This window comes from Mus caroli, chromosome X (assembly GCF_900094665.2).
Source record: "Mus caroli chromosome X, CAROLI_EIJ_v1.1, whole genome shotgun sequence".
Lineage (NCBI taxonomy): Eukaryota > Metazoa > Chordata > Mammalia > Rodentia > Muridae > Mus > Mus caroli.
In genome coordinates this window covers 91,732,556-91,747,179 of record NC_034589.1, presented here as the reverse complement: position 1 = coordinate 91,747,179, position 14,624 = coordinate 91,732,556, and the positions used below count along the sequence as shown (strand labels likewise).

The 14,624-nt window shown below is 34.6% G+C and overlaps 1 protein-coding gene across 4 annotated transcripts in view; it reads left to right on the top strand.

Moving 5' to 3' along the window:
* Positions 1-14,624, top strand: part of Eda2r (ectodysplasin A2 receptor) — a 42,597-nt gene that overhangs the window by 22,120 nt on the left and 5,853 nt on the right. For all 4 annotated transcript variants that reach the window (XM_021153690.2, XM_029473618.1, XM_029473617.1 and 1 more), the window contains 3 exons: positions 9,788-9,966; positions 10,485-10,570; positions 12,046-12,210. In XM_021153690.2, coding sequence (XP_021009349.1) covers positions 9,788-9,966; positions 10,485-10,570; positions 12,046-12,210 — 430 coding nt within the window. The remainder of the gene's footprint in view (positions 1-9,787; positions 9,967-10,484; positions 10,571-12,045; positions 12,211-14,624) is intronic.

Genomic DNA, 14,624 nt, shown 5'->3' with positions numbered 1-14,624 from the left:
CAGTGTTTCTCTGTATAGCCCTGGCTGTCCTGGAACTCACTTTGTAGACCAGTCTGGCCTCGAACTCAGAAATCCGCCTGCCTTTGCCTCCCAAGTGCTGAGATTAAAGGCGTGCGCCACCACCGCCAGGCAATAGAACTTATAAAATTAATTTAATTCAAAACAAAAAGTACATTCATGGACAAGTTGCTTTTTTTAATCCAGAGATGTGGAAATGGTCCAACATATTCAAATCAACAAACATAATTTATGCCATATATAGACTTAAAGATATATAATTGTTTCAATTGAGTTGTTAAAGCTTTTGACAACTCTAACATCCCTTCCTAATAAAAGTCATAATAGAAGGCTAGGGATTGAAAGAAAATAGCTCAGTGTGTTAAAAGCTACATACAATAAACCTAAAATCAACATCATCCTAAATGGAAAAAAAATCCCAGGCATTTCCACTAAGATTAGAAACAAGATAAGACCTCCCTTTCTCCACTCATACTCAATATAGAAAGAAGACGACTCTGGAAGATGGTATACTGGTCAATTTTATGTCAACTTGATATGAGTTAAAGTCATTTTGGAAATGAGAAAATGTCCCCTAAAATTAGCCATTGGGCAAGAGAGTAGTACATTTCCTTCTTTTCTTTTTTCAAGAATCCTCAAAAACAATTTTAACTGCACCAATTTTCTGTAGCTTTTACATTTTCTATTATTAAAACTTTTATTAGTTATTTTATTTATTTACATTTTAAATTTTATCCCCCTTCCCGGTTTCCCCTCCGAAAAACCTCTATTCTTCCCCCCTCCTCCCTGCTTCTATGAGGGTGATCCCCCACCCACTCACCCTCTCCAGCCTCATCACCCTAGCTAGCATTCACCTACACTAGGGCATCAAACATTCACAGGACTAATGTCCATGCCTCCCACTGATGCCAGAGAAGGCCATCCTCTGATTACATATACAGCTGGTGGTTTAGTCCCTGGGAGCCCTGGGGGCGGGGTCTGGCTAGTTGATATACATATATATATATATATATATATATATATATATATATATATATACATATACACATTTCTTCCTATGGGGTTGTAAACCCCTTCAGCTCCTTCAGTCTTTCCACTAACTTTTAATTGCTTTAGAATCACTCTTTTAAAAAAGGTAACTTCACCAAGAAATGTTTTGGCCAAGCTAGATATCCACTTATGAAATAATCTATGTCCACATAAAACCAAACCAGCACATATGCATACCACAAAAGTCATGAAGCAGAGACAAGGCAAAAGAGCTAGCTTTACATTAGGAAAAAAATCATTTTCCTGAAGTTTCCAAAAAGACTTTTCTTTGCATCTTATGATAATGCATATCTGTATAGAAGGGTGACTATGAATGTATGTTTGACACACAAGAATAATTCCGTCAAGGTTTGCTAAACAAATAAAGCATTTTTGAGCCTGGTCATAATACTACCTAGAATGAAATGAACAATTGATTATTAAGGGAGGCCAATGATGTTTGGATAAGAAGCTAACAACATCCAAGACAACATTTCTGTTCAGTTACCTTTATTCAATTTTATATTTCACTCATGAATTATAAATAACCCTGTAAACAAATTATTGCAGAAGATTAACAGCAATTCCTTGGGATATTTTTCTACAAGTATAATTTGTGAACTAAATACAATTTTAATATTCTTGAAATATATAAATAGATATCACATTTGTACATTTTTACTAATTTCCATTACAATTGCATGTATTTTCAATAATGTATAAAATTCCCATGACCCAAAAGTCAAACCCCAAAATGAATAATGCATATTTCTATCATCTGTTACTTTTATGCTTTCTTCTATAATATTAATTACTAATTTATGAAGCTTTAAGATTTTTTTTTTTTTACTTTTCAAATATTTGGCAGGGATGTATACTAACCTGTGAACTCTTTCTTAGTACAATGTTTATTGTTCAACTTCTACTCAAGTAAAGTCCTTGAGTAGACAGATGTTATAAAATAAAATATTTTTAATACTTTATATAATAAGTATATTAAAATCAGAAATGTTTTTAAATTTTATTCAATGCCATTATTTTGTATGCACTTTTTAATACATTTTCTCTTACTATGTTTATTTGATAATATGGTAATGAATTCTTAAGGTTAAAATATTGTATGTTTTTAGCATAAACCATTCTTGATTATGATTTTCAGTTAATTGTTCTTGCATGTTATACAAACAACTTTTAAAAAGAAATAACTATACTTACTCCATGGTCAGCATCGAAATTTTGTGTCAGCATCATGAAAGCATGATAAAATTAAGATAAATGTTTCCTGATTATAAAACTGATTAGCAGCAAAAGCATTTGGGAACCTGAATCATTTGAAAAACGAAACTCTTTTGCCTCCTAACTATGAAAGATGATTCTCAACAAGACTTGTAAATGATAATTTGCATGTTTTTAATTCTTAGGAAATGATTCATTCATCAGTGAAAGGAATGGCTGGGGGGGGGCAATGTGATAGTATCTGATTTTATCTACAATGCTCATTTTTGCCTTTTAATTGCTTTGATTAGATGATTTAAATTTAAGATTGCTATTGATTGACACTTTAAGCCTGAAGGCTGTTGTTTTATTGTTGGGCTCTCCATTCCTATTCCTTTCTTTGTCTTTTCTTGCCTTTCTGTTGGTTATACAAAGTTGTATTTTAAAACTTCATATTGATATATTTGTGCCAATTTTATTGTATTTATTTGTATTGTTTGCTTAGCTGTTGTAAATACTAAAATAGACACATGTGACTTTTTAGGATCTGCTGGTTTCAACTTTTTTTCCCATTATGAGTATAGAAACATCCATTTAAGTGCCTTTACTTTCCCAATATCTTAGTCAGTGTTCTACTGCTATGAAGAGACACCATGACCCCAAAAACTCTTGTAAAACTTTTTAATTGGGGCTTACTTACAGTTTCAGAGGTTTAGTCTATTATAAGTGTGATGAGAAGATGACAGGGGGAAGGGGGAGGGAATAGGGGATTTAAAAAAAAAGAAGAAGTTATTAGAACAACAACAAAAAGGACTTCCTTTGCTTCCTTTGGAAGTTTGTATTATCCCATGGTCTTTTTTTAGTATTGTAAAAACTATTCCTTGTGGGCAAGGTATTCAAGTTAGTTCTAGCACCAGCTCCTCTAAGCCCTATCCTTGATGTGCATAGTGTGTTATAGAAATATAGACTTACTTTCTACTTTTGAGGACAATCACTGTTGACAACAATAGGCTGTTTGTTTTGGGGAGTCTCTTGGACAACCCTGAGCAAAATTTCAAAAGAGGGTTTCTCTTGCCTGCTCTTTACATTTTTGTTAGATTGTCTTTGGCTCTTAGAGGAAGCATTTTCAATCCAGATAGGAAATATACATGAATATAATAAATAGTTAATAGTATGATTCCTTATGACCTTTTCAGACATGCTTGTTGTTATTTTATCCTCCCCATTCGAATTTCATTTCCCTTTCTCTTCCATAATTTGAGCCTCTCTGTCCCATTTCCCTGATCACATCATTTGGATCCTGCTGGTTCCCTCTGCTCTGATCTTGAGCCAATTTTCTTAATACTATTTGTGGGCCGTTTTTCCTCTTTATTTCTTGAGCTCTTCACATATTTTGGATATTAATCTTTTTCATATGTATAGCTGGCAAAAATTCTTATTCTTTGGGAATAATCTTCATGGGATTGTTTCTTTAGCTGTGAAGAAGCCTTTTAGTTTTATGAGTTCTACTTTTTAATTCTATGAGATCAATCATTACCCACAATACCTTAGCAAGTGAGACACTATTTAGAAAGTCCATTCCTACATTCATTTTATGTAGAGTACTTTGTATATTTTCCTGTAACCATTGATATTTCAAATTTAGGTCTTGGCTCCATTTGTATTTAGATTTTGTCAAAGGTAATAGATACAGTTCTGATATATTTCTCTTATATGTAGACATCCTCTTTTGAATATGTTGTATTTTCACCAGTGTGTGGTTTTGGCATCTTTGCAGAGTATTAGATGAATGTAGCTATATATACTTGTGTCTCAATCATCAGTTTTGTTTCATTCATCAGTTTTGTTTCATTGGTCAATATGTTTATTTTTGTGCCATTATCATTGTATTCATTACTTGACCCGTTAATACATTTTGAAACTAGAATGGGTTTTGTCCCCTAGAGTCTTAAGGTTCCATGTGAATTTTACAATAGTTCATTTCTTTTCTATTTCTGTAAAGAATGAGATGGGGATTCTGATTGTGCTTGCATTAAAACTCTAAATGGCTTTTTAAGAGAACACTCATTTTCACAATATTAATTCTACCAGTCAATAAGCATGATTTATGTTTTTACTTTCTAGTGTCTTTATCCCTTGCTTTAGAGGTTTAAAGGTCTTTCATCTCTTTGGTTTGGTTTATTCCTTTCTTTGAGACTGTTGTGAATGAGCGGCTCTCCATGGGCTCTTTCTCTATAAGTGTTTTGGTTGGTGGTGCTAGTGCTGGATCTATTTTTACTTGTTTCTACAAGTCTTCTGGGGAATATCTGCAATTTCTAACATATAATCTCATGTCAGTTGCCAATAGAGATAGTTTCATTTATTGTTCCCAATTAGTATCGCTTTAATTTGCTTTTTAATGCCTTAAGTTTCCTGGCTGGTGCTTACAGTATTGAAAAGGAGTGGGAGTAAAAGCTCAGTTTTTATAAATTATCTTTATAATTCCAACATTTTTCACCTTTTACAAGCTACCAATTTTGATCATTTCTTTTTGATTGAAAATTTTTAGTAGCTACCATTTTATAGTGTGTCTACCAGGCAACATGGGAGTTTTATGTTAACCTGAAGAATATCTTTTTTCCCCTTCTTTCTTAAGTTGAAGTTTCACAGAATATTAACAATTTGCACATGGCGGTTATGTACTCTCAATATCTTAAAAATATGGCTTAAGGAATTTTTCAAAGTTTCAGACAAATACTCACTGTCATTTCAGTGATTGTTGTTTTAGAGTTAATGTCATACTGAATATTTTCAACTCTGACCTTCGCCAAGAAGTTTCATTATATACACATACACATAAACATAATCTCCAGTACACATAAACACACGTACACATATGTATATATAGATATAGATAGATAGATAGATAGAGATAGATAGATAGATAGATAGATAGATAGATAGATAGATAGATGTGTGTGTGTGTGTGTGTGTCTGAGTGTATCGGAATTCCATGTGCTATACATGTGCGGGGTATATAAATACATGTCTGTTGTGGGGGTGGTTTTCAACCCATGCCCCTGTTGGTAAAAATAACAACTCTGAGACTCAAATATATTTACAAATTCCTAGACCATATAGCTATGCATGTTCCCCTGACTAGCTCCTGAGTTAATATCTTATTTATTCAAATCTAAGTTCTGCCACTTGGCTGGTTTCTTCTGTCCCGGTTCCATGACTCTCCTCTTTCATATTACAGGGTGCATTCTTCCCTTTCTCTACCCCAGAATTCAATCAGTCTACTGGATGTCCTACTTTCTATTTCCTGTCTAAGCTTATAGACAAATCACCACTTAATTGATAACTCCTGCATCTGTACAGTACATAAGAGATTCTTTCTATACACATGTGTGCATTTGATGATATTTGGTGATTTTTTTCCAAATCTATGAAAATTTTAGCTTTTGTTTCTTTGACTATTTTCTGACACACATTTTATTTGTTTTGATTTCATGTGGTTTTCATAGTTTTATTTCTTTGTCTGTTATATTATCCCCCAAATTCTCCAGTCATTTTCTTGGTTTTGACCATTTTAGTCTAATTGTCCTGTTATTTGAACTGTATTCCTTCTATTGTTTTATCTTCAGGTTCAGTGATTTTTCTAATTTTCTAGTAATCAGCACAACCAGTGAATTTTGTTCATTTATTCAGTTATTTTTATAACTTCTGTTTGGCTCTTAAAAACAATTTCTTTGAGCTAAATTTAGTTACTTTCAGGTCTAATGCCAGCATTCTGAAGGCAGAAGCAAAATGACTTCAACCTTGAAGCCAGATTGGGGCTACATGATGAGCTCCAGGTCAAATAATACTATAGAGATGATGTCTTAAAATCCAAATTTGCCCAAAAAAAATTCCATTCATGTTCTGTGATATTTTAATTTCTCTCATATTTAAATGTATTTTATAACTGTCAATGAATTTTGGAGTGCTTTAAAATCCTTGTTAAATAATCCCAATAATTGATTCATCTAGCTTGTGGTATCTGTTGATTGTCTTTGCACTGGCTAGTTTTGTGTCAACTTGACACAGCTGGGGTTATCACAGAGAAAGGAGCTTCAGTTGGGGAAATGCCTCCATGAGATCCAGCTGTAAGGCATTTTCTCAATTAGTGATCAAGGGGGAAAGGCCCCTTATGGGTGGGACCATCTCTGGGCTGGTAGTCTTGGGTTCTATAAGAGAACAGGCTGAGCAAGCCAGGGGAAGCAAGCCAGTAAAGAATATTCCTCCGTGGCCTCTGCATCAGCTCCTGCTTCCTGACCTGCTTGGGTTTCAGGCCTGACTTCCTTTGATGATGACCAGCAGTATGGAAGTGTAAGCTGAATAAACCCTTTCCTCCTCAACTTGTTTCTTGGTCATGATGTTTGTGCAGGAATAGAAACCCTGACTAAGACAATGTTTTTTTGGGGTTTTTTTTTTGTTGTTTTGTTTTTGTTTTTGTTTTTTTGTTAATCTGATTTTCTTGATTCTTGTTATCATGGGTGTTTTATTATGTCTGATGTTGTGTTTCATTATGTCTGACTTTTTTTCAGGAGACTCAGAGTCCTACTACAACCTTCCATTTAGCAGGCTGTGTTAACATACAGATTCTAGCCTTCTTGTGCATATCACTTTGAAAGACTAATTTTCTGTATCCCTGGGGCATTATTTGGTCTATATTGCTTTTTAGTGCTATTTGATATTTGGAAAGATGTTTCCTGAGAAATTTTTCTATTTATCTCATGTGAATTAAAGAAGTCTCTCAGTTTTGGAGATTAAGAAAATTTCTACAACTATAGTCATTGTAGGATGCTGCCTGCTTGTATACACTCAACTATACAGCCTTAAGTAGTAGTATACTTAGTCCCACAAGATTAAGAGAGTAAGGACTGGGTAATTGTATCAATATCTCTGTTGCTCATGTCTCCTAAAACATAGTATCTCTGTGCATACTCTTTTGACACAAAAATTTCTCGCTTTTAAGATAGGGATGATAATGCAATCTTAGAAGTTTTATGGTGAATAAACATGTATAAAAGTTCCTGAATGTAGGGACTTTTTTACTCTGATACTTTTAATCATTCAGTCATAATATCCATAGCAGAATCATAATTTATATATTAGTTTCTCAATAAATATTATATAAATTAATCAGTAAAATCAAGGAAAATTCTGAACAACCAGTAAAATTGTTATTTAATTATCAGTGAATATTGGCTAACTTCCATCATTGTCTCTCTAGTGAGTGAGTTAATAGGGAATCATGTCATGTTCTTCTGATACCAGTGGTCTACTTATTATTTCAGAATACATAACAATATGTAGTGTTACTTGTTTGAATTACTATGTACTAGGCATGATGATAACAACGGCACTTGGTTTTACCTAACATCCTTGGATATCTAGTCTTACTCTCTTGGTCCTCCAAGCAGTATTGGGTATGGTTTCCATTTCCTGGAGTGGATCTGAAATCAAACCAGATATTTGTTGGTTACTCCTACAAGCTTTGGGCCACCATTGCCTTAGCATATCTCATAGGTAGGATACCATTTTAGATGAAAGAGTTTGTACCTGGGTTGCTGTTCTTATTTCTCCTTTGGTAGTATACAGAGCACATTCTGATACCAAGAACACTAGTCCTTATGGGTAAGGGCTTTCCATAGGCAAATGGTAGAGTTCTCCATGTTTAGTGAGTTGTGTAGATATTGTCTTCAGGAATTGGGCCTTGTCATCAGTTTGTGGATAAAACTTGTAGTGTTTGCCACAGCCTGGGTTGTTTGAGGGTTCCCATGTGACCCATTTTAACTCAATTAAATATAACCCAGTTTTGCTACTAGAGGCTTAATTTGGTAACAAGATATGTTCAGTTGGGGGATCTATCTCCCCCATTATTTGGCTAATTTATTTAGATTTCCTCTTTCATATATGGATATAAACCTCTACTGTATCAAGTTTCCAAACTAGACTCAAATAACCCTTAATTTTAGTTGTTTCTCCCAACCTTTCCCTCATCTTTCTCTTCTTCCCTACCCTGCTTGAACTTCTCCAATACTCCATCGGTCCATTCATAACTATATATTCTAATTTTCCTTTCTCTCCATCTCCTTTTTGGATTATAGCTCAATTATAATTGGCTTATCAGCCAATATCCACATATTAGCAAATGTATACCATATTGGTCCTTCTAGGTTTAGGTTACCTTACTCAGGATGATTTTTTTCTGGTTCCATCTGTTTATCTACCCATACATTTTTAACAGGTGAGAAATATTCCATTGTGAAAATGTTCCACATTGTCTTTATCCATTCATCTGTTGAAGGACACCTAAGTTGTTTCCAATCTCTAGTTATTACTAACAGAGCACCAATGAACATTTTTGAACAGGTGTCTCTGTTAGGATAAAGTATCTTTTGGGTATATGTCCAAGAGTGGTATAGCAGGATCTTGATGTATATTGATTCCCATCTTTCAAAGGAACCACCACATTGATTTCCATAGTAAGAGAGCTAAAATTATCTTCACAGAACATTTACTCCAATCTCTTCAGATGTTCCGTTCTCTTGTGCACAGAAAGAATGGGTTTGAGGTAATAGCTTTAGTATTATTGCACTGATACCCGATCTGAAGCAAAAGTCAGATAGATCTATTTTCCAGTGGATATTAAAACATTTTTATCATGACCTAGACTAAGAAGTCAATTTTCATCAATACCTAACATATACTAACATGTGTGTTACCTGGGAAAGTTTTAGTTAGAACAGTAGGTCCTAACTATTCTTTAATCAGATACTTGCTAGCATGTATCCTTTGATATACTATAAACTTGGGCTTTCTTATATGCTTTATGCCTAATAATGATCAGTTGTCATGTATGGCTTGTGCCATATGATGAAACCAAAGTGTATTATTTCTCGGGGAGAAAATGTTCTCTTTTACATGATTTTCCTATCATGTAAGCACAGTATGAAGCCTTTCTTGAATGAGATGCCCCATTGTGGGTAATAATGTAGGCCCCAATCCTCATTAAGTCTCTAATAGGCAGAGTGTGAGTAAGAAATAAACTAAAATTTGGTGTTTTTTTCCATAGCCTAATCTTGTTTATTTTGATTGATGCACTTATCTTTACATCATTTTATACCACTATTCTATTTAGTTACATTTCAGTTTTCAGTGCTGGTTAGAGCTGGTAAATTTATGTAATGACAAGTTTAATGAAGCTTGTAGTGTCTTGCCGGGCATGGTGGAGCATGCCTTTAATCCCAGCACTCTGGAGGCAGAGGTAGGCAAATTTCTGAGTTCGAGGCCAGCCTGGTCTACAGAGTGAGATCCAGGACAGCCAGGACTACCCATTATTACCTGTCTCAAAAAAAAAAAAAAAAAAAAAAGAAAGAAAGAAAGAATGTAAGAGAGAAAGAGAGAGAGAAAGAGAAAAAAATAGTATCTTACAGTATATTTACTTAAGTCATAACATCCTCTCCCCAAGCTCTTATGAACCCCTTCTATATTTCAGGATTGTGGTTATGGAGAAGGTGGAGATGCGCACTGTATAGCCTGCCCTCCCCGAAAGTATAAAAGCACTTGGGGACATCACAGATGTCAGACATGCATCACTTGTGCTGTCATCAATCGGGTCCAGAAGGCCAACTGCACAAATACCTCTAATGCTATCTGTGGAGACTGTCTGCCCAGGTAAGCTTACTAAATTGCATAAGTCCTTCTGGGAATTTTTAACATTCTTAGATGCTCTTTATCATCCTACCTCTTAAACCCTAGTAAAAGTATTCTAAGGATCAGTTTCATGCTCTAGTTAAACTCCATGAATGGGGACTCTGTATCTTTCTAACTGGATCTATCTATATAAAGCATCCAGAAATTTTCAAACACATATGAGCACCTAGAAGCTTTTTAATCACACTGATATTCTGCCTAAAATTTAAAATAAATGTCATGTTATATTACACAGGAATCATGAAGAAGTTGACATCATATAACTGCTTGCCTGTCTCATGACCTTAGCTCCTCTTTGGGCTATAGGATATGAATAATTAAGAGAAAAGATGGACTGAATCACACTTGGCAGAGATCTCATGAGGGTTGGCACTCCTGCTAAGAAAGGATTCATAGATACTCCTTATCATCTCAGGAAGGGCTGTTACAAGTCAAATGCTTGTTCATCACTCTGTCATTCCTTTCTGCTTTGATCACAGGTTCTACCGAAAGACACGCATTGGGGGCCTGCAGGACCAAGAATGCATCCCATGTACAAAGCAGACTCCTTCTTCTGAGGTTCAGTGTGTGTATCTATTTTTCTCTCCCTTCTTCCCCAAACCTGTGTTAGTCAACAAAATCAGTAAACTTCTTTATCCTTGTAGGAGGAAAACATTCCTTGGCACTCTTTCCTTTGGCATATTGACCAGAGAGAGTCGCCTATGATTAAATGCCAACTTTTCAGCATTCAGATTCATTAGACCTGTTTCCCTTGTCTTAAAAAAAAATGTTTCTAATGAGAAAACATTTGTATTCATACTTTGTGAGCTGCCTGACTAGGTTTGATGGATTAATGAATGATACAATGTATTTTAAAAATAACATTTCTACACTTAATTGCTATTAGAGTCAATATTGCTATTAGAGTCAACATACATAGCATATGGAAATCCTTAGCTGAAAAAACAGCTAGAATTAATTTCTACCTGTGTCACTAGACATTTACTTATTTTCTAATGTTCTAAATTTTTGTCTATCTTCTCACATACTCTTTAAATTACTGGTGTTTTCCTTAAAAATATGACATATAAAATAGACATTGAAAATAAATGTAACTATAAAAGATAAAATTCTATATTATCTGAGATTCTTGGATAATTAATCTCAAAATTTTGTATATATCCTTCAGTTTTTTTTAAGCAACAGGCATAATAAACTTCCCTTTAGATTCTTTCTGAATTTCCTGTACTATCCTTCACAGAAATAAACACTTTTCTTAAATTTTAAGAAGCTTTCTACAATCCCATGCTTCTTTTCGTAAGATAAAGGCCTTTTTTCCATCACAGGACTATGATTGCTAGGCCAGGTAGTGTCTTGTTCCTTATCACAGAAAGAAGTGGTTAAGATGTATCAGCTCTTAACTGACTCAATCTGAAAGTAACAAACATTGTTTCTATTAAAAGTGCATTGGTATTTTGTGTACGTTGATGGCTTTACTGTAAGGGTGTATACAGAATGCAGTGAATTCATTGGCATATTTCTCTGCCTTATTCTCCACTGCTATTTAAATGCTTGTATTACTTCATATGTACTCATATTCTTAGACATTATTTGCTATTGCTTTGTGGTTTACATCATTTTCTATAAAGGTCATAAGCTATCCTTTCTTCACTTTGTTTTTCTCTACTGGGTTATTTATATTAATCAATGAAAGGTCTTTTATGACATCTTAGAAAATCACGATTTACTGATCCAGTGTTCACTGATGAGCATTTTAATCTTATAATATTTGTTTTTAGGCTATATTACTAAACATAGCACGAGTGAAGCACAATATGGCATCTTTTGGTTAGTGATGCTAATTTATACCATGCATGTAACATATGATCTCTGCTTCATTTTATTATAATTTTACCTATTTTTAAATATAAAGATAGGAGACCTGATGCAGATGGCCTAAAGGAGAAGATGTGGCCTACAGAATTTTAGGGCCCTTGTCAGAATGACAGTTAACTGTCCACTTTGACCAACCTTACCCATTGTTTTGTTGTTGTTTTACAGGTACCTTCCAGTTGAGCTTAGTGAAGGTAGATGCACACACTGTTCCCCCTAAGGAAGCCACACTTGTTGCACTGGTGGGAAGTCTGCTAGTGGTATTTGCCCTGGCCTTCCTTGGACTCTTCTTCCTTTATTGCAAGCAGATCTTCAACAGACATTGTCAATGCGGTAAGTATGTCTATTTAATATTTCACAAGAATCAGGAGTAAGACGGGCTTTTTATTTTATTTTATTGTTAAAAGAGAAATTTTTCTAAAAAAAGAAAAGAGGAATTTTTTTGAGACTGCATGATAATGGGCCTTCCCTGCCACATTGGAAAATCCCAGCAATGATGCTCTGTTGTTCTATGGGAACTATTTGGGATGCTATAAAAAATATAGAAAGTCAAAGGGGCTGGAGTCTACCTAGAAATTCAATGGACATGTTTATTAGGTTTTAAGGGTTCATGGAGCACATTTCTTTATGGGAAATAACTTGGTAAAGGAAACTCAAGACTATTATTAAATCATAGCCTAACTCAAATTTCAGTTTACTTATTTTTAATCTTTAAAATGGAAGATGGGATTGAATATGTTGTTTCTTTTATATATATTTACATATATTACATATACATTAATATAGTATTAGTATGTACATATTTACAAATAGATTCTGAAACATACGAGGTGAAGAGGATTTAGCTATACCTAAAACATGAATAATAGAAGTTGATGAGGTTTTCAGTAAATGTTGTCAACATAGTAATCTGGATAACTGAAAGCATAGTGTTTAATCAAAATTCTTATACTTTTCTGTCATCCAAAGTGCTGCTGTCCAAGGAGATTGGGCCAAAGCCATGGGAAATAGCTATGTAGTGAAAATAAAGGTATATGATCATGTTTAAAGTCTTGATAATACTTTTAGTTTTTTTCATCTTCATCTACCAGCCAATAATGTAAGACAGTACAGTTCACTTAGGGGCAAATATGGAAGATGTAGGATCATCAAAACTAACTAAGACATTAGAATTCCACACAAGAATACCAGTGTCCAATGCAGCTTCAGTGCAGTTAACAGAACTGTGAACTAAACAGGGAGAGCAACAACAACAAAACAAAATCAAAACTAACAAGTAGGACTGTGTTAGCAAAGGAAAGGATATAGTTTACTAGATTCAAGGACTCTCGGGATTCCTTAACTTAATGGATACTGTGACTAAACCAACACTGTTTATTTTAGCTTCGCTCTATGCTGGAAAAGTCCTTCTTAGAGCTTGCTTAGTCAGTTTTGATCTAGAACCTACCAATAGTTTATTTGTGTGTACTCTGTTTAGGCAAAGATAAATCTAGCATTTCATGTGGTGTAGTATTTCCCCCTTCTGATTCTAAATGATTCTTCCTCAACTCTACTTCAGTTTCCTTAGGACTAAACTGGTAGCTCAGACATTTAGGATAATGGTCGACCACAGTATTACTGTTTTATTAATCATGCAGAATTTGAAAGGTGGTGTGTAAAATAAGAACTCTTGCTTGATCCTGGATCATGGGTAATAAAATGTCTGGGTTCCAAATTGTGAATGTAATGGAACATCTGAGAACTGCCTGTCTCCATATTCCTTCCTTGGGAGAGAAGAAAGGAGGAGCTCTCTCTAGCCTTAAGATATTATTGTAGTACCCTCCTGGTAGCATGAAGACAGGTAGCTTCCCATGGATTTTCATATGAGAAAGATATTTATCAGTACTCACTGACATACACACACTTGCTGGGACTGTGTAGTTGAAGGTCAAGTTGGTGTGAATTAAATCTAATGTAGAAGCAGAAAAAAGAATGAAATTGTGGCATACTAGGAAGACCATCTCCTATCTAATCAAAACTCCATTACTCAGTTCCTCCTCATTGTTAGCACTGCAAAACCTTCCATGTTTTCAAAGAATCCAGAACGTTATAATTTTGTATGAAATTTTCTTATGAACTCACAAATTATTTGAACAAACATCAGAACCATACCCACTGTGGGGAAATCATGAATACACACCCAGTTTATAACCTCATATTAAATCCGACTTGTGAGGTAGGATGGGCGACTTTATCACTGTTTTAGCAAATTGTCACTTATTTAATGGTTTATCTCAGTTACTATACCTCCAAAGTTTAACAGGCTTCCCTGGGTCTTTACAAGACCTAAATCAAGAAATTGAAGGACTGTCTTTCTTTCTGTATACTCTATGGGAGTCTGTTTCCCCATGAATTTATAAGACTTAAAGGTCATTTACAGCTTCTAGAGCAGGAGTTCTGAACCTGTACGTTGAGAACACTTTGAGGGTCAAATGACCTTTTCACACTGGTTACATTGACCATAGGAATACAGTAGCAATGTGACTCAACAGTAGCAAAATTACAGTTATGACAAAGCAATGGAAATAATTTTGTGGTTAGGGGTCACCCAGCATGCTGTACTAAAGGATCACAGCATTAGGGGGGCTAAGAACCACTGCTTTAGGGGATGATCATCTCTTTTGGCTCACAGCTCTCTTCTTCTAAAACTAGGGATGATATATTAAGTTTTATGCCACATCTCTCTAGTGTCATTTCTGTATTTTTAA